We start from the raw sequence: 19,571 nt of genomic DNA on the forward strand, positions 1-19,571 counted from the left end.
CTCAATATACATTTGTTCACTTACCTGAGACCAGACTACTATCACGTTTTTTCACAAATTTTACATTTACTTATTGACTATAAATCTGTGCTGAACGTGCTGTTCTGTAACCAGCTGCTGTCAGGTTTTCTAACCTCACCTGAGACTCTGCCAGTGGTTTGCCCAATTATCATATCAGGGATTGCTAATGCTCAAACATATGCCCACATACAAGTTATAAACACACACTGTATTGTTCTTGCCCTTATTTCCTCCTATAAATTCAAAAGAATGCAAATTTGTCCATGAAGTGAAAGCTGTCCCATCTTGCTTGCTGCCGTACACAGTGATATAAACATAGAACACAGCTTGGTGCCTGTCTGCCAAAAAAGTAGTTTGAATATGTGGTGGATTTTGTTTTCTAACTCTCAAAAAGGTACAGGAGTAGTTGTTTAAAAAGTAACAGATTCCCTTTTTGAAAACGTAACTAAACAACTGAGTGCTTAAATTGCGGATTATTATTATTGTTCGTTACGTTAAAAAGGTCAGGTTTTTGCAAGTAATCACTAAGATAAATACAGCTAAACAAGGTGTCAGCTAACACTGTTTGTGTCATTTCAGGCAGAAGTGAAGACTGATCATCAGTCATGAAGGACAGAGCTAGTAAAGAAACGATGGTCAGCTTTTGCTGTCCGAAGTATGCCGCCATCTTCGTTTTCCTGGCTGTGTTTGTCTTCTTCTTTGTGCTTTTTAACACGGACGTCCTGGAGGTAAGAATTTGATCTTGAGTGGGTTTTTCCACAAGTCCTAAAACTAGATAGAGGGAACGCAATTAAACAAATGAGAGGATAAAACTAATTTCTTAATATAATTAATTTATTCATTGAAGAAAATTATCCAATCTAACATATTCAAGTGAATATGTGAATTGATTTCAGTCACTTGTGTGACGTGTTATGCTGGAATACAGTATTTGTTTATTGCTAAACAAAACACTTCTCATTCAACCTGAAAAGGTCAATTTTGGTCTCATCCATCCACAGAACATATTTCCAACATCTTACTCACGTAGCCTTGAGCAAAATGTAGATGGCAGCGATTTTGTTTTTGCAGGAAAGTGATAAAATATAAGAACGGGTCACCCAGTGTGACGGGTTTTGGCTCACTCATTAAGAATGATTTAGCAAATGAAGGAAAATTCCTCTCCCATAAATAGCCCACCTTGATTTCATTAACATGTAAACTGAAAACAAACATTTAAATTATTGTTACAGTTGTTACTGAAATGGACTTGAAGGATATTCTGACTGTAGTTCTACTAACTTTTTTATGTTGCAGTTATCATCGAGTCTTTGATCAACTTCTCATCAACTCCTACAAATATTGAGTTGATTTTCTTATTAGCAGAAAAATATTCCTTTTTATTTCATTTAGTAGCTTTATGTTTATTGATTCTTTTTAATGTATTCATCACATCACTCTCTTGACCTCCTGCCAGTTTCAGCATAAAGGAAGCCCCACCGTTCCTTTCCCAAGACGTCACTTCACTCACCGCTTCTGCAGCTTTGAGCCGCTGTCCCCTGAGGATGCTCTGGAGGAACGCCTCCTATTAGACTCCATTGCTTGGCCCGAAACTCCATCCTTGCCAGCTCCTCTTTCCCTGGAGCAGACCACTGACCCTGCCCACAGCAGGTTCACTGTTCTCCCAGAGAGGGGTGGACAACAGTGGCACGTAGGGGATCAGCTGGAGGTTATGATCAAAATGTACGACTTCCGGGGACGTCCCAAGAAGTCTGGGGGTGACGTCTTACTTGCCAGTCTGCACAACCGAGCACTTGGTGCAGGTGTGGCTGGGAAAGTGTTGGATCATCTCAATGGCTCCTACTCGGCTGTATTTTCTTTACTCTGGGAGGGAAGCGCACAGGTTGCGGTAAATATGTTAAATCTAATTTTTTCTGACAGTTAGCTAAGCCCCATTTTCCAATGTTTCATTTTACATGGCACACAGTTTGGAATAATAACAGGCACAGATTTACCACTCAAAATACTTTATTCATTCATTCATTCAGTCATTTTAAAAACAGAGGTTCCTTCATTTAATACAGATAATATGTCCAAGAGTAATCAACACCTCCAATATATTAAGAAATCTATTTCTTCTATCGATTGGAAACTCCTTTTTCTGACAGCATAAACCGGCTAATATAATACAATGATGAGAAACACAACAAACAACAAACCTACTTCCAAGACTCATGGAGAAGGAAAAATATCCAAAGAGGTCAAAAACTCCAGCAACATTTGTGTTATATACAACAACTTTCTTGTTAGACCAAGATGCTTCAGCTTGTGGCCTGTGACCGAAACAGTAAGTATAAGAAAGTTCTACATAATACAAGTTATACTAGAGTTTTGACTTCATTGTTTAACAGAAGCAGAGCAGGAGAAAAGGACACACAACAACTCATGTTCAGGCACATGCTATAAGCAGTCTCATATATAAGCAATCTCTTTGCTTGAGTATACATCAGTGACACACAGGGAAATCTTTTTAGGTGTGTCCTCATCACAAAATTGCAGTGGATCATTTGCTGATTAGGACTTCTATATGTCAGCTTGATGTTGTGCCATACTCTGGACCAACTAATATGAATCTTCTTGATATGAATAATCTTCTCAGTTGAGCTGCCTGTTCCACCAGTGTAGACTGACATCTAGTGGCACACGCTGTGCACTACAATACATCACCCCAATACAGAATCACCTTATCACTTTAATAGAAAGAGGAGTGTCTTTATATTTGATGGTATATAATATTTATATAAAATAAAATAATCAAACCAAGATAATTAAACTACTTAAAGAAATATCATTGGGAGGTTTTGCTCAGCCAGCATCTCGTAGTGGACTTTTATAATGTCAAGTCAATTTAATGTGTATATCTCATTGTCACCAATTACACATTTTCCTTAAATACTGGGCAATACTACAGCCTCTGTTGCCAATTCCTGCTTTGTGGAGACGTGCAGTGAAACATAAGTTCAATCTGGTTTGAACCTGAAACAAAATGTGCAACTTTTAGTAGTGTTCACTTTATTTGTCTTTATTGCTATAACAGTTTCAAGTAATGGGATTGAACTCTGGTTCTCTGTCCTTTCAGGTGACACTGGTTCACCCCAGCGAGGCTGTCACAGTGCTGAAGAGGCTAAACAGAGAACAGCCAGATAGGATTCGTTTCCAGAGTGTCTTCCGCTCAGGCTCAGTCTCTGAAACTACCACCTGTAATGTCTGCCTGCGTCCGACAGCGCAGCCACAGTGTAACTTCACTGACCTCACTACAGGTGAGCCCTGGTTTTGCTACAAGCCAAAGAACCTGAGCTGTGATACCAGGACCACCAGCTACATGAAAGGGTTTAAAGGGAAACTCGAGGCTAATGAGGATAAGCTCTTTAAAAGGTGAGTGAGCAGAAAGATATGACTGGCTTCTAAAAGAAACAAAGTGTTACTTGTGTACATTGGTGAAACATTGTGAAACTAGAGGCTGTAAAAATTGACCCTAGAGATAAGTTGATGGGCAGAGTTCACTGGAGATGCTGAAGTAGATTCTTATGGATGAGGAAGATACAAGAGATGATGATTCTCAGTTCAGGTCCTTTTATAATAGCACTGTGTCGATGTCATCATGTACATGCTATTAGAGGAAACTGACACTGAACTATGCTAGTAAACATCTTATATAGAGAACATAGGTGTGTCTACAACATGTGCGATATCACTCATGAGCCACTTGGTTTCATAATACACCTGATAGTATTATAATCTACCTAAAGGAAAACATACAGAAGTCACAGTGTTTATTATCATCCTAGCTGGACATCAGACTTTCTGGTGCTGCTCATACTAACATGTTCACTTCAATCATTGTGAAATCATAATATCAAAAGTGAAATAGATTTTCCCAGTGGGAGCAACTCCTGATTCCAGAGGTGTTGTTACCCACTCTGTATTCCAGTGGTATAGATCATGAATTGATCAACAGCTGACTCAAACTCTAAAGAAATTTCCTCCTTTTTGTGTCTTATGCTGTTAGTGTGGTAATGTGTGTAAGATGTCTTTCATGTATCCTTCTCTTCAGTGATATTAACATGAAAGTCTCAATTCGAGCTTCAGGGTCTTCCAATGTCACCGTGTTGCCAAAAAATGAAGGTAATGCACCATTGTTTCTTCTACCACCATACTCGCTGTATTCTCAATATTAATCATTTAAAATTGAATGTTCTACAGATTATTAGAAAGAAACCAGTGTCAGGCCAATTTCTTAACAGTGATGGAGCGCAGAGTACTAGACTATAACTGTTAGCTGTTAGTAGTACATCCTGTTATTATGGAATGAAGGTAAGTCATAAATGGTTTTACTGCTTCTCAGATCAACCGGAGGTGAAGAGCAATATTGTGCAGTCTGGACCTGTTGGCTATTACTACAAGGATGTGTGGCAGTCAGTAAGTGGCCCCACAGTCCGCCAGTTCAACAGTCCTTCTGTTATCAACCAATGTCTGAAAGGCAAGGTGGTCCACCTGTATGGAGACTCTACCGTCAGGCAGTGGTTTTTTTATCTCAACCAAGCACTACCAGGTAGTAATGAACAGAAATCTCTTGTGAAGCTTTGATTTTGTTTATACTGCACTCACCAATTATTTCCTTCTGTAATATTTGTAGATCTCAAGCAGTTTAACCTGCACAGTTCAGTCAGAGTCGGACCTTTCATGGCCTTAAACTATGCAGACAACATTTTGGTGACGTACAGATTCCATGGTCCTCCTGTCTGCATGTCTGACAGCGTCCCAGCTATCGAACTGCACTACATTGCCAATGAAATAGACCGTTTAGTCGGCGGAGCTAACACCGTTGTAGTTTTTGGCATCTGGGCACACCTCAGCAGTTTCCCCACCGAGCTCTACATCCGACGGCTGCAGAACATCCGCAGGGCAGTGGTGCGGCTGCTGGACAGGGCTCCAGACACTCTGGTTATAATTCGGACTGCAAACCCCAGAGCTTTGACGCCCTTTATTGTACTGACCTACAGCGACTGGTATTCGATGCAGCATGACAAGGTGCTCAGGGCCATGTTCAAAGGGCTGAATGTTCACCTGGTAGATGCCTGGGAGATGGTCTTGGCCCACAGCCTGCCTAATAACCTCCATCCACAACCTCCCATTATTAAGAATATGATCAATGTCATCTTGTCCTACATATGCCCTCAAAAGAGCAGCTAGATGTGTGTTTGTGATCAGTGTAGTTTATCACAGTTACCTTTATGTTAAATTATTATGATGGTTGCTGGAAACAGTTTGGGGTAAAATATCTAATATATATATATACACGGTACACTTAATGGTATTGTTAATTTCTGGATCTATCTTTTCATGCCACAGAATTGACTCATACTGGTCTGACTTAAACACCACCTGCAATTTCCCATCATAACACTTTAAGCTAATCAAGAGGAAAAGTGGTATTTTTTATACAGTGTAGAGACTACTTTGTGGATATGAAACTTACCTAACAAAACAAAAAGGTTCATCACAATGCTACAAATATTTATATTCAATACATAAAACGGAAAAATACTTATAGGGATGTGCAATGACAAGATGTAACCGTATGTGGGTATACTTGGGCTGTTGTTCTGTATAGTATTTACTGACTATCTTTTTACCTTTACTTTAATTACAATCTTTTTTTTTTATGAATGATGCAGTGGCTGATGAGCACTTGTAGCCTACTGTGTTGTACTGGTGACAATGACAATAAGGGATATATTCTATTCTATATTTTTTTCGATACAAAATGCAAAACAACAAAATGAGCAATTGTGAGGGAGTGGGAACGGGACTGTATGAGTCCTTGGTATATGGTATATATAGACCACAAAATGATGATTGTAAATGTCTTTTTTCCATAAATAAATAGACAACATGTTACTGAATACATATGTCGTTGTTTTTAATTCTTTGAAATCAATATTTTTTATATTTTATAAATAAATCATGACGTGGGCTTATCTGGAGCACACATGGGCTTTTTACTTTTTTCATTAAGTATCTTTATTTTATATTCCAAAATAAAATAAGATAGATTCAATTTGTCATTCAGATTATACACCATACAGTGCACATCCAAACGATATTTCGTAGCAATGGCTCAAAATATTATGTATTTATGTATTTTAAGAATGATTGTATGTAATTATCATTCAGTGAATACACTACTGAATTAATTGTGTCATACAGTAAGATAAACTCATTGTCAAGTCCACCGAAATTTGCTGTGCCTGAATATATAACATAGAAAATAGACAATGTAGAAACTTGTATGTTGTGTGAAGGATAACACAGACTTGTATCCAAAACACTGTTTTTTAATTACAGACTGTGCCTGAATATAGAAAATAGGAAATGGACAATAATAAATACGAAAACACGCACATGTAGGTACACAATCATCCCAAATCAATAAATATATAGAAAGCAGATTAACTTAACTTCCTCTTCTCTCTCTCTCTCTCTCTTTCAGCCGTCCTGTACGAGCTGCTGTATGAAGACGTCTTTAAAGTGGACCGGAGCTTGCTTGGTACGTGTCAGCGGTCCAGCCGAGCCAACGACCTCCTGAGCGACGACAACATGGCCGCCTGCCTCAGCAGCGACGAGTCCGACCTCGACGGCAACGAGCTGCTCTGGTAAGTTTTTTTTGTTTTTTGTTTTTGGCAATATTTCTTTTTCAGTGTAAGAATTTTATATACAAACACATAGATCACCATGACAACAATGTGACAACAGAACAGAACATGGTAATACGAACCATAGACTGTAAGAAATACGAACACACAACCCCCACCCTAAACAGAAAAAAGAGCATAAGAGAGGAAAACAGAAAGAAAAAAACTGGTCAGTGCACAAAGTCAATACACAAGATTACTTGGTGTAACCTAAAAGCTACTAAAGAAAGTCAACTCAAGAGGAACAAAGGCTCTGAACCAGCTAGCTCACTCTCAAATATCCAGTGTAGCAGATTGTTACCATCGGCCACATTGATGTTTTTTTTATTCAATAGGTATGTTTGTATTTTTTGTTGTTGTTGAACATTATAGGTTGTATTTTTAAAGACCCTTTGCACAAAATTGTTTTTATTGTTATTGTTGTTTAATGTTGTAATTTGTTTACAAAAACTGGAAAATGGGTTCATGGAAATGAACAAAAAGACAGAAATAACAATAAAAAAGCGGATCACTGATAGTCCAAAAACGTAACAGGACAACTCAAATAATATAACATGAACTTAAATGTCTATAAAGGCAGTTTCCTTGATTAATATCTGGTTAAATCACGGAGTTTCAGTACATACCACACCTGTGGTCATCAATAGCAACAGGGACAAACTGATTTTTTTGGTCATTATATTTACCACCACTGGCCACAGGAGGGCGCAAAATTACAGCAAATAAAAGAAGCCATGCCAAAATAAACAACATATTAACCAGTTACACAAGAAAATAATAAGAATGGAGAACAACAACATACCTTGCTTGCAAATAAGGGGTGTGTGAGGTTTACTGGGAGCAGTGCTGGTTTTACTGGGAGCAGTGCGAGTTTTACTGGGAGCAGTGCTGGTTTTACTGGGAGCAGTGCTGGTTTTACTGGGAGCAGTGCTGGTTTTATAGTCTGACAGCTGCAGGGAGGAAGGACCTGCGATATCGCTCCTTCACACACTTTGGATGAAGGAGTTTTTCATTGAAGAGTCTCTCCAGTGCGATCAAAGAAGAATAAAAACACCAGAAAAATATTGACATTTCTGTAGCTGCAATCAGAAAATGTTGTTGACTTTTTCTTCTTAAAAAATGACTGACATGAAGTGTTACTTGTATATCCTTGGTGAAAAACTGTGAAACTAAAAGCTGTAAAAATTGAACCTAGAGATGTTTATAGTCTAAAATAATACAATAAGTTGATGAGCAGAGTTTACTGGAGATGCTGAAGTAGATTCTTATGGATGAGGAAGATGCAGGAGACGATGACTCCTTTTTTGTGTCTTATACTGTTAATGTGGTAATGTGTGTGAGATGTCTTTCATGTATCCTTTTCTTCAGTGGTATTAACATGAAAGTCTCAATTCGAGCTTCAGGATCTTCCAGTGTCACTGTGTTGCCAAAAAATAAAGGTGATGCACCATTCTTTCTTCTACAACCATACATCCTGTATTCTTTATATTAATCATTTAAAATTGAATGTTCTACAGATTATTTGAATGAAACCACTTTCAGGACATTTTTTTTGACAGAGATGGAGCACAGAGTACTAGACTATAACTGTTAGCTGTTAGTAGTACATCCTGTTATTATGGAATGAAGGTAAGTCATAAATGGTTTTACTGCTTCTCAGATCAACCGGAGGTGAAGAGCAATATTGTGCAGTCTGGACCTGTTGGCTATTACTACAAGGATGTGTGACAGTCCGCCAGTTCAACACTCCTTCTGTTATCAACCAATGTCTGAAAGGCAAGGTGGTCCACCTGTATGGAGACTCTACCGTCAGGCAGTGGTTTCAATATCTCAACCAAGCACTACCAGGTAGTAATGAACAGAAATCTCTTGCAAAGCTTTGATTTTGTTTATACTGCACTCACCAATTCTTTCCTTGTGTAATACTTGTAGATCTCAAGCAGTTTAACCTGCACAGTTCAGTCAGAGTCGGACCTTTCATGGCCTTAAACTATGCAGACAACATTTTGGTGACGTTCCAATTCCATGGTCCTCCTCTCCGTTCTTCCAGCGTCCCAGCTATCGAACTGCACTACATTGCCAATGAAGTAGAACGTTTAGTCGGCGGCGCTAACACCGTTGTAGTTTTTGGCGTCTGGGCACACTTTGGCACTTTCCCCACCGAGCTCTACATCCGACGGCTGCAGAACATCCGCAGGGCAGTGGTGCGGCTGCTGGACAGGGCTCCAGACACTCTGGTTATAATCCGGACTGGAAACCCCAAAGCTGTGACGCCTGCTGTTGCACTGTCCAACAGCGACTGGTATTCGCTGCAGTGTGACAAGGTGCTCAGGGCCATGTTCAAAGGGCTGAATGTTCACCTGGTAGATGCCTGGGAGATGGTCTTGGCCCACCGCCTGCCACATAACCTCCATCCACAACCTCCCATTATTAAGAATATGATCAACGTCATCTTGTCCCACATATGCCCTCAAAAGAGCAGTTAGATGTGTGTTTGTGATCAGTGCCGTTTATCACAGTTACCTTTATGTTAAATGATTATGATGGTTGCTGGAAAGAGTTTGGGGTAAAAGATCTAATATATATTTTTGGGGTTTTTTGTTTGTCCTTTTTTGTTTTTGTTTTGTGTGCTGATAAACATTTTTGTATATGCAAATGTACATTTTCACCTGTCGGGGAGACTGGGGACAGTTGCAACAGGGGACGGATGCAACAAGTCTTATTTCTCCAATCAGAAGCATGCTAGAGTGATGACACTTACACTGCACATGCTCAGTTAGACCCTCTGCCCACCAAGAAGAGAGAGGCCATATTGAGCATCTGGTCCTGCTTTTATCAAGAAAAGTCGTTTTAGAGGTATGAAAGTAGCTTTTCTCATGAGCTGTATTTTTGTCATACTGTCCTGACCTTTTGTACGAGTGAATCCAAACTTACCTAGTTTGAATCATTGTTTTGTTGACTATTCAGTGACATGGTTAGCATGTGTCAATGTCAGTGTGACTAGTTGGCACATGATGTTTTGTCATGATTGATACCATGGGGACAGTTGCAACAGTTGCAACTGTCCCCATGGTAAGTTGCCTAGTCATATCAAAACAGACCACAAAAAACAGTATGTTTGAAGATTGTAAGTTCAAAATATGGACAATTCATGTATTTTATTGTGCCTATATTCATGATGAACAGAACTGGCAATTATATTATAAGACAATGAGAGACTAATGCTATTGATAAACAAAATAATTCCCCAAATATCGAGTTGAGCAAAAATGAGAAATTATTGTTCTATCTGTTGTGCTATGGGACAAATTAGCCACATACATGTTTCTGTGAAAACAGGAGAAAAGTCCATTTATTTGTTGTCCTATAGTAAATAAATCATCTAAAAGTAGAAATTGTATTCTGTTTTTCAGTATGCCAAGAGTGAGGAAGAGAGTCACTAAGAGAGGGGTTCCCCTCAATATTTTGGAACGAGCTTCAGATATTGTAAGAGATGAGGGCAAATCAGTCAGGGCAGTAGCCAAGGCCTTCGACATATGCCACACCACATTATTCAGGTTCCACAAAAGAGAGAGACTTGCAAGCAGGACATCAAATAAGATACCACTTGCAGGGTACTAGACCAGCAAAAAAGTATTCTCAGAGGACCAAGCTAATTATTCCATTCTTTTTTTCTCACACTGAAGTTTTAATAGCTTCAGTAACATCTGCAAATTGACACGAGGTAGGACTATGATAAATATTACTAAATAAATAATCATTAATTAGTTCAATTTAATGTGTTTTTAATATGTTGCAACCGTCCCTGATCCGTGTTGTAACTGTCCCCATGTTTGGGGTCAGTTGCAACATCTGAATTTTTCTATTCAAATCAATATTGTGATTGATATGTTATATGTAACCATCTTTAAATGGTATGGGTAATTAGCAGACATGTGTAAGTTTAATATGTAAAGGTTTGGTGGGCCTAGTCCAAATAGTCTCTGAGTAACTGAGAGTAATGTAAAAAGTGTTGCAACTGTCCCCAGTCTCCCCTATTTATAACAAAATTCAAAATTCAGCATTCAAACATGTTGCTGTATTCTTTATATTCTATAATGTGTTCTCCTCGACCAAAAAATAATGATTGTAAATGTCTTTTTTCCATGAATAAATTGAAGCTTTTAATATTCAACATGTTACTGAATATATATGTTGTTTTTAATTATTTGAAATCAGTATTTCTTATAATTTGTATAGAAATCATGATGTGGGCATAACTTGTACTGCCTGAGTCTGTATGTTTATTCGTTGTATGTTCTTATCTTATCTTTTTATTGTGGATACTTCCGCAGTACAAGGTCCATCTTCAGGTTGGTAGTTGGCGCAGACAGAGCAGACAGGTGGGTTTGTCTCCTTAAACTTACATTTAGTTCAGATCTTCAGACTTAATCTCCTTAAACATCGTATTTCTATTTCATTATTACACCTTTTTTTCTGTGATAATGTTGGATTGGCACTCTTTAACCTCAGTGTCAGATATCCGTTTACTGTTTTTGGTTTGTTTTGCAGGATAATGTTCAGCTGTGTCATGAATGACTGTGAACCACAATCCGCCACAATCAGTAAGTACTGTGTGTGTGTGTGTGTGTGTGTGTGTGTGTGTATGTTGTTATGCCATTGTGATGAGCCCCCTGCAATTTCCTTGTACGATTTATACAATGACAATAAAGGCATATTCTATATTCTATTCTAAATTTTAAAGAATATAAAGGCATCCTTCCTCTGAAATGTAGTGGAGTGGAAGTAGCATGAAGCAAGAAGCTTCAAATGAAAATATTCAAGTAACGTACAAATACATAAAAATTGTAGAAGTTTCCTGTCAGCTTCTACATTTGCTAATTAGCAAGTGTTAGTATGCTAAACTTCCTGTTTTTTCATAATCGTTCAGACGCATCTTTGTCTCACGGCCTTTGAAGCAATGACTTTAAACTCAGTCGCGAACAACAAAATGCATTTTTTTGCCCTCATACATAAACTGTGAATAGTGAAGTCATCCCAACCTGCAAAAAGTCATTTCAGGGAGGTCCGTTCCAGTGTGGGTCGCGGTGGGGGGGGTGCGATTGGTCTGATAAGCAACAACACAGAGATATCACGAACACTTTGCTCTCACACGCCCTGCATTGATAGTCACACAAACACATGCTTTCTTTCATGCTTGCTCCAGATTCTGGGAGATTATATCTCATTTGGGGGTGTCAGGGAGCCGCTGTCAATATGCAGGAGACTACCGGAAATTCCTGGAGAGTTGAGATGTCTGAATAGTGACTTTTACCCATCACAAGGAAATATCACTGCTCTTTTTTCTTTCTATTTTTTTTTAATAGTTTTATTATTATAATGACAGTGACTAAGACTGTAAGCATGTACATGCCCATGGGGTTTATGGTCAAGAGCTCTGATGATGATCCACAGTGGCCGTTCTAGCTTGAATGACGCCCTGGACGAGACCCCTTCCACAAGGACATCTAAAAATATGTTCAATATAAAAATTGTAACAAAATATGTACGAAAAAAAGAATAATATAATAGAAATGAAATAGAGAATAATATTTCTCAATTGGCATAGTGAAATTAAGGAGAAGTGTAAATGATGATACATGTAAATGTGTAAATTAATTTGATTGATTCACACTTGATGTGTGATTGAGTGGCTCTGTATCAGTCTCTATCAAATGATTGTTAATCGTGTCAAACTGGTTATAACTCAACAACATAGAAATTTGCCCCCACTGCATAGGCCTATGCAAATACGTAGGTTTAGTTTTAACTTTAGTTGGAACTTTTTTTCATTTATTTTTTTACAAAATGTTTATTTTTTCAATATATATTTGTTCACTTACGTGAGACCAGACTACTATCACGCTTTTTCACAAATTTTACATTTTATTGACTGACTTATTGGGCCAGATGCAAGAACCACTCGTATGCACAGAGTCATTCTTAAGCCATGCGTACGAGTGAATTATGAGGATTTGCCACATTCACCAATTTTCTCATATTTTGGATTTTCTCATAAGTACGAACAAAATTTACGAGTGATGCAGATATACCTGTCACGCACAACTAACCTGCAGTCCTCCAAAACAATAAAACATGATTGCTACTGTCTAATTGTGAAATGGCAGTGTGCCAACGATATCATATCTATATGATGTTAGTATATGGGTCAATGACGTATACGGATTTTCAACAGGTCAATTTTAAAATAATAAAAATGGGAATATATATTACAGTAGTTCAAACATTAAGAATGTAAAGTACACATAAATTCATATTTAAATAGAAAATTAAGTGTTTCTTTGCTACTGCTCAAACAAATGCCCACATACAAGCTATAACCACATACTGTACAGTGAGTTCTTTGCCTTATTTCCTCCTATAAATTCAAAAGAATGCATTTTTTCCATGAAGTGAAAGCTGTCCCATCTTGCTCGCTGCCGTACAGTGATATAAACATAGAACACAGCTAGGTGCCTGTCTGCCAAAAAAGTAGTCTGAATTTGTGGTGGATTTTCTTTTTCTAACTTTTCTCAAAAGGTACAGGACTAGTTGTTTAAAAAATAAATTTCGTGACATAAATAAACAACTGAGTACTTAAATTGCAGAACTAATGCATTAGGTTATTTGTTACGTTAAAAAGGTCAGGTTGTTACTAGTAATCACTAACATAAATACAGCTAAACAAGGTGTCAACTAACACTGTTTGTGTCATTTCAGGCATAAGTGAAGACTGATCATCAGTCATGAAATTCAGAGCTTGTAGAGAAATAATGGTCAGCTTTTACTGTCCGAATTATGCTGCCATCTTTGTTTTCCTGGCTGTGTTTGTCTTCTTCTATGTACTTTTTAACACGGACGTCCTGGAGGTGAGAATTTGATCTTGAGTGGGTTTTTCCACAAGTCCTAAAACTAGATACAGGGAACGCAATTAAACAAATGACAGAATAAAACTAATTTCTTTATATAATCAATGTAAATTATCCAATCTAACATATTCAAGTGAATATGTGAATTGATTTCAGTCACTTGTGTGACATGTTATGCTGGAATACAGAATTTGTTCATCGCTAAACAAAGTACTTCTCATTCAACCTGAAAAGTGTGACAGTTTTTGGCTCACTGAAGTGTTTTTACTTGTTTCTGGGAAACAATGGAGCTCTATGGCACAGGAATAATATACATATGCCAGACCTGGACTACGAAGACAATACTTGTTAGAATGATCAACTAATTCAGGAAACATACAGTTTTCCATCAGAATAACTCGTAAGAACACTTCGGTTGTGTTAGATCTTAACATCATAATCATATTGTAACATTGTCCTCATTTGAAAATTCATTAAGAATGATTTAGCAAAGGAAGGAAAATTCCTCTCCAATAAATAGCCCACATTGATTTCATTAACATGTAAACTGAAAATAAACATTTAAATTATTGTTACAGTTGTTACTGAAATGGACTTGAAGGATATTCTGACTGTAGTTCTACTAACTTTTTTATGTTGCAGTTATCATCGAGTCTTTGATCAACTTCTCATCAACTCCTACAAATATTCAGTTGATTTTGCAAAAATTAGCAAAAAAAATCTTCCTTTTTATTTCATTTAGTAGCTTTATGTTGATCGATTCTTTTTAATGTATTCATCACATCACTCTCTTGACCTCCTGCCAGTTTCAGCATAAAGGAAGCGTCGCCGTTCCTGTCCCGAGACATCACCTCACTCACCGCTTCTGCAGCTTTGAGCCGCTGTCCCCTGAGGATGCTCTGGAGGAACGCCTCCTATTAGACTCCATTGCTTGGCCCGAAACTCCATCCTTGCCAGCTCCTCTTTCCCTGGAGCAGACCACTGATCCTGCCCACAGCAGGTTCACTGTTCTCCCAGAGAGGGGTGGACAACAGTGGCACGTAGGGGATCAGCTGGAAGTTATGATCAAAATGTACGACTTCCGGGGACGTCCCAAGAAGTCTGGGGGAGACGTCTTATTTGCCCGTCTGCACAATCGAGCACTTGGTGCAGGTGTGGCTGGGAAAGTATTGGATCATCTCAATGGCTCCTACTCGGCTGTATTTTCTTTACTCTGGGAGGGAAGCGCACAGGTTGAGGTAACTATGTTGAATCTAATTGTTTCAATCTTCTAACTGACAGTTAGCTAAGGCCCACCTTCCTCTAACACATCATTTGTGTGCCTACAGTTCAGGGAAGTTTTACAATGAATTAAGAAAATGCTTCAATGACACACAGGCAAGGCTTTTTAGCTGTGTCCGCATCACAAAATTGCAGTGGATCATTTGCTGATTGGGACTTCTATATGCCAGCTTGATGTTGTGCCATACTCTGGACCAGGGACGTGCACATGATTATAGAGAGGCAGGGGCTCAAAGTCAGAAAAGGGCAGCATGTGCGTGCAGAATTTTTTTTTTACACAATATGGAAATTAAAAAATAAAGTGCTAATAGAAAGCTAACTACTTAGCTGTGTGTCCTGTAGGTGAAAGTGATACGCAATTGCCATTTATTTTGTGTCAACAAATTATTATCAACATGAGTAATAATACAGCTTATATCCCCAGAATGCTGAAATTACTATATTATTATCATTATTATTATTATTATTTTGTTATTCCACACGTTAGTAGCAAAGTCAAAATAAACTTTATATCTAAACCTCGGACCTGTACTTCAGACCTGTAGTGAGGAAAATATGATCCGCCGTCAACACGCTGCATTTTATTTTGAAAATTAACCCGGTGTTTTATTTTGTATTTTGTATACAATTTCCTGTCCCGCACGATCTGCTCTGTGTGATTGATGCGCCGTGCTCCCACGTCCGGCGAAAAAAGAAGCTGACACATTGACTAAACTAGAGCGTTTTTTCTGAAATATTACCCATATTTAAGCACGTTGAATAAGTGGACGGAGACTAGTTAGACCCTAACTCACAGGTTCAAGTTGCTCCACTGTCAAGTCTCCTCAGTTATCCATGGAGCATCTCTCTCTCTCTCTCTCTCTCTCTCTCTCTCTCTCTCTCTCTCTCTCTCTCTCTCTCTGGCGGCTCTGTGACAGAGCGGAGCCGCAACGGACAGAGAAGCAGCAGGCTCAACTCACACAACAACCCCGTATTACAAGAAATGGGTACAGTAGAATATCGTGGAGTTTTTGTAACGCTGTTTTTTTTTACATCCCTAACAGGAATTTATTAATGTTATTTAAAACAAACAAACACACACACACAGAGAGAGAGAGAGAGCGGGCACTTTTTTAGTAAGAGGCAAAAAGGGCAGGGGCTCAAGCACCCCTAGGGCCCTATGTGTGCACGTGCCTGCTCTGGACCAACTAATATGAATCTTCTTGATATGAATCATCTTCTCAGTTGAGCTGCCTGTTCCACCAGTATAGACTGACATCTAGTGGCACATGCTGTGCACTACAATACATCACCCCAATACAGAATCACCTTATCACTTTAATAGAAAGAGGAGTGTCTTTATATTTGATGGTATATAATATTTATATAAAATAAAATAATAAAACCAAGATAATTAAACTACGTAAAGAAATATAATTGGGAGGTTTTGCTCAGCCAGCATCTCGTAGTGGACTTTTATAATGTCAATTTAACTTGTATATCTCATTGACACAAACTACAAATTTGCCTTCAATACTGGGCAATAATGATCTTTGTGTTCTTGTATTTGGAGAGGCTTAAAAAATAGAACACCCTCCAAGCTCTTTAAATGTCCAGTATTGCTCTCACTACAACCTCATGCATACTACTACACAATGTGGAGAAATTCAAAGATTAACAGATCTGCTGTATCTATACAGTTTCTAAACTATGATTGTATGATCGCTGCTTTGTGGAGGGGTTCAGTGAAACATAAGTTCGCCGGACATGAATATCTGGACATCAATGTCAATTCAGTTTGAACCTGAAACAAAATGTGCAACTTTTAGTAGTGTTCAGTTTATTTGTTTTTATTACTATAACAGTTTTGATTGAACTCTGGTTCTCTGTCCTTTCAGGTGACCCTGGTTCACCCCAGTGAGGCTGTCACAGTGCTGAAAAGGCTAGACAGAGAACAGCCGGATAGGATTCGTTTCCAGAGTGTCTTCCGCTCAGGCTCAGTCTCTGAAACTACCATCTGTAATGTCTGCCTACGTCCGACAGCGCAGCCACAGTGTAACTTCACTGACCTCACTACAGGTGAGCCCTGGTTTTGCTACAAGCCAAAGAACCTGAGCTGTGATACCAGGATCACCAACTGCCTTGATGGGTTTATAGGGAAACTCGAGGTTAATGAGGAGAAGCTCTTTAAAAGGTGAGTGAGCAGAATGATGTGACTGGCTTCTAATAGAAACATAAAGTGTTACTTGTGTATCTCTTTGGTGAAAAACTGTGAAACTAAAGGCTGTAAAAAATGAACCTAGAGATGTTTATAGTCTAAAATAATACAATAAGTTGATGAGCAGAGTTCACTGGAGATGCTGAAGTAGATTCTTATGGATGAGGAAGATGCAGGACACAATGACTCTCAGTTCAGGTCCTTTTATAACAGCACTGTGTCGATGTCATCATGCACATGCTATCAGAGGAAACTAACACTGAACTATGCTAGTAAACATCTTATATAGAGAACATAGGTGCGTGTCTACAACATGTGCAATATCACTCACGAGCCACTTGGTTTCATAATACACCTGATAGTATTATAATCTACCTAAAGGAAAACATACAGAAGTCACGGTGTTTATTATCATCCTAGCTGGACATCAGACTTTCTGGTGCTGCTCATACTAACATGTTCACTTCAATCATTGTGAAATCATAATATCAAAAGTGAAATAGATTTTCCCAGTGGGAGCAACTCCTGATTCCAGAGGTGTTTTTACCCACTCTGTATTCCAGTGGCATAGATCATGAATTCATCAACAGCTGACTCAAACTTAATTTCCTCCTTTTTTGTGTCTTATGCTGTTAATATGGTAATGTGTGTAAGATGTATTTCATGTATCCTTCTCTTTAGTGGTATTAACATCAAAGTCTCCATTCGAGCTTCAGGATCTTCCAGTGTCACCGTGTTGCCAAAAAATAAAGGTGATGCACCATTGTCTCTTCTACCACCATACTCCCTGTATTCTTAATATTAGTCATTTAAAACTGAAGACTAGACTACAACTGTTAGCTGTTAGTAGTACATCCTGTTATTATGGAAGGAAGGTAAGTCATAAATGGTTTTACTGCTTCTCAGATCAACCGGAGGTGAAGAGCAATATTGTGCAGTCTGGACCTGTTGGCTATTACTACAAGGATGTGTGGCAGTCAGTAAGTGGCCCCACAGTCCGCCAGTTCAACAGTCCTTCTGTTATCAACCAATGTCTGAAAGGCAAGATGGTCCACCTGTATGGAGACTCTACCGTCAGGCAGTGGTTTGAATATCTCAACAAAACACTACCAGGTAGTAATGAACAGAAATCTCTTGCAAAGCGAAGCTTTGATTTTGTTTATACTGCACTCACCAATTCTTTCCTTCTGTAATATTTGTAGATCTCAAGCAGTTTAACCTGCACAGTTCAGTCAGAGTTGGACCTTTCATGGCCTTAAACTATGCAGACAACATTTTGGTGACGTACAGATTCCATGGTCCTCCTGTTGGCATGTCTGCCAGCGTCCCAACTATCGAACTGCACTACATTGCCAATGAAGTAGACCGTTTAGTTGGCGGAGCTAACACCATTGTAGTTTTTGGCATCTGGGCACACCTCAGCAGTTTCCCCACCGAGCTCTACATCCGACGGCTGCAGAACATCCGCAGGGCAGTGGTGCGGCTGTTGAACAGGGCTCCAGACACTCTGGTTATAATCCGGACTGGAAACCCCAAAGCTGTGACGCCTTCTGTTGCACTGTTCAACAGCGACTGGTATTCGCTGCAGCGTGACAAGGTGCTCAGGGCCATGTTCAAAGGGCTGAATGTTCACCTGGTAGATGCCTGGGAGATGGTCTTGGCCCACCGCCTGCCACATAACATCCATCCACAACCTCTCATTATTAAGAATATGATCAACGTGGTCTTGTCCTACATATGCCCTCAAAAGAGCAGCTAGATGTGTGTTTGTGATCAGTGTAGTTTATCACAGTTATCTTTATGTTAAATTATTATGATGGTTGCTGTAAACAGTTTGGGGTAAAAGATCAAAATGCAAAACAACAAAATGAGCAATTGTGAGGGAGTGGGAGCGGGACTGTATGAGTCCTTGGTATATGGTATATATAGACCACAAAATGATGATTGTAAATGTCTTTTTCCCATAAATAAATAGACAACATGTTACTGAATACATATGTCGTTGTTTTTAATTCTTTGAAATCAATATGTTTTATATTTTATAAATAAATCATGACGTGGGCTTATCTGGAGCACACATGGGCTTAAATGGTGACACAGTACCAATGAATCTCATGCCAGGCTTTTGACTTTTTTCATTAAGTACCTTTATTTTATATTCCAAAATAAGATAAGATAGATTCAATTTGTCATTCAGATTATACACCATACAGTGCACATCCAAACAATATTTCGTAGCAATGGCTCAAAATATTATGTATTTATGTATTTTAAGAATGATTGTATGTAATTATCACTCAGTGAATACAGTACTGAATTAAGATATTGTCAAGTCCATCGAAATTTGTGCCTGAATATATAAAATATAAAATAGACAATGTAGAAACTTGTATGTTGTGTGAAGGATAACACAGACTTGTATCCAAAACA

At 38.5% G+C, this 19,571-nt stretch overlaps 2 protein-coding genes across 2 annotated transcripts; both read left to right on the forward strand.

Annotated features, from left to right (window-relative positions):
- Positions 1-653: 653 nt before the first annotated feature.
- Positions 654-9,241, forward strand: LOC128383581 (NXPE family member 3-like). Its single transcript, XM_053343181.1, has 10 exons — positions 654-749; positions 1,478-1,909; positions 3,140-3,435; positions 4,115-4,185; positions 4,406-4,612; positions 4,697-5,248; positions 6,554-6,716; positions 8,124-8,194; positions 8,475-8,603; positions 8,688-9,241. Exons 1-10 carry the CDS (start codon positions 654-656, stop codon positions 9,239-9,241), a joined length of 2,571 nt encoding a protein of 856 aa, XP_053199156.1.
- Positions 9,242-13,567: 4,326 nt separating this feature from the next.
- On the forward strand, positions 13,568-18,900 carry LOC128383583 (NXPE family member 3-like). The gene is made up of 6 exons (XM_053343182.1): positions 13,568-13,663; positions 14,470-14,901; positions 16,822-17,117; positions 17,823-17,893; positions 18,048-18,254; positions 18,344-18,900. Exons 1-6 carry the CDS (start codon positions 13,568-13,570, stop codon positions 18,898-18,900), a joined length of 1,659 nt encoding a protein of 552 aa, XP_053199157.1.
- The last annotated feature ends 671 nt before the right edge of the window (positions 18,901-19,571 follow it).

This window comes from Scomber japonicus, chromosome 22 (genome assembly GCF_027409825.1).
Source record: "Scomber japonicus isolate fScoJap1 chromosome 22, fScoJap1.pri, whole genome shotgun sequence".
NCBI lineage: Eukaryota > Metazoa > Chordata > Actinopteri > Scombriformes > Scombridae > Scomber > Scomber japonicus.

What these genes read in the sequence shown, in the direction of transcription:
- LOC128383583 (XM_053343182.1), top strand. Translation starts at nt 13,568, where the DNA reads ATGGTCAGCTTTTACTGTCCGAATTATGCTGCCATCTTTGTTTTCCTG. An exon ending in CGTGTTGCCAAAAAATAAAG is followed by an intron (nt 17,894 to 18,047) that starts GTGATGCACCAT and finishes ACTGCTTCTCAG; the next exon opens with ATCAACCGGAGGTGAAGAGC. An exon ending in TCTCAACAAAACACTACCAG is followed by an intron (nt 18,255 to 18,343) that starts GTAGTAATGAAC and finishes TAATATTTGTAG; the next exon opens with ATCTCAAGCAGTTTAACCTG.
- LOC128383581 (XM_053343181.1), top strand. Translation starts at nt 654, where the DNA reads ATGGTCAGCTTTTGCTGTCCGAAGTATGCCGCCATCTTCGTTTTCCTG. An exon ending in GACGGCAACGAGCTGCTCTG is followed by an intron (nt 6,717 to 8,123) that starts GTAAGTTTTTTT and finishes CCTTTTCTTCAG; the next exon opens with TGGTATTAACATGAAAGTCT. An exon ending in TCTCAACCAAGCACTACCAG is followed by an intron (nt 8,604 to 8,687) that starts GTAGTAATGAAC and finishes TAATACTTGTAG; the next exon opens with ATCTCAAGCAGTTTAACCTG.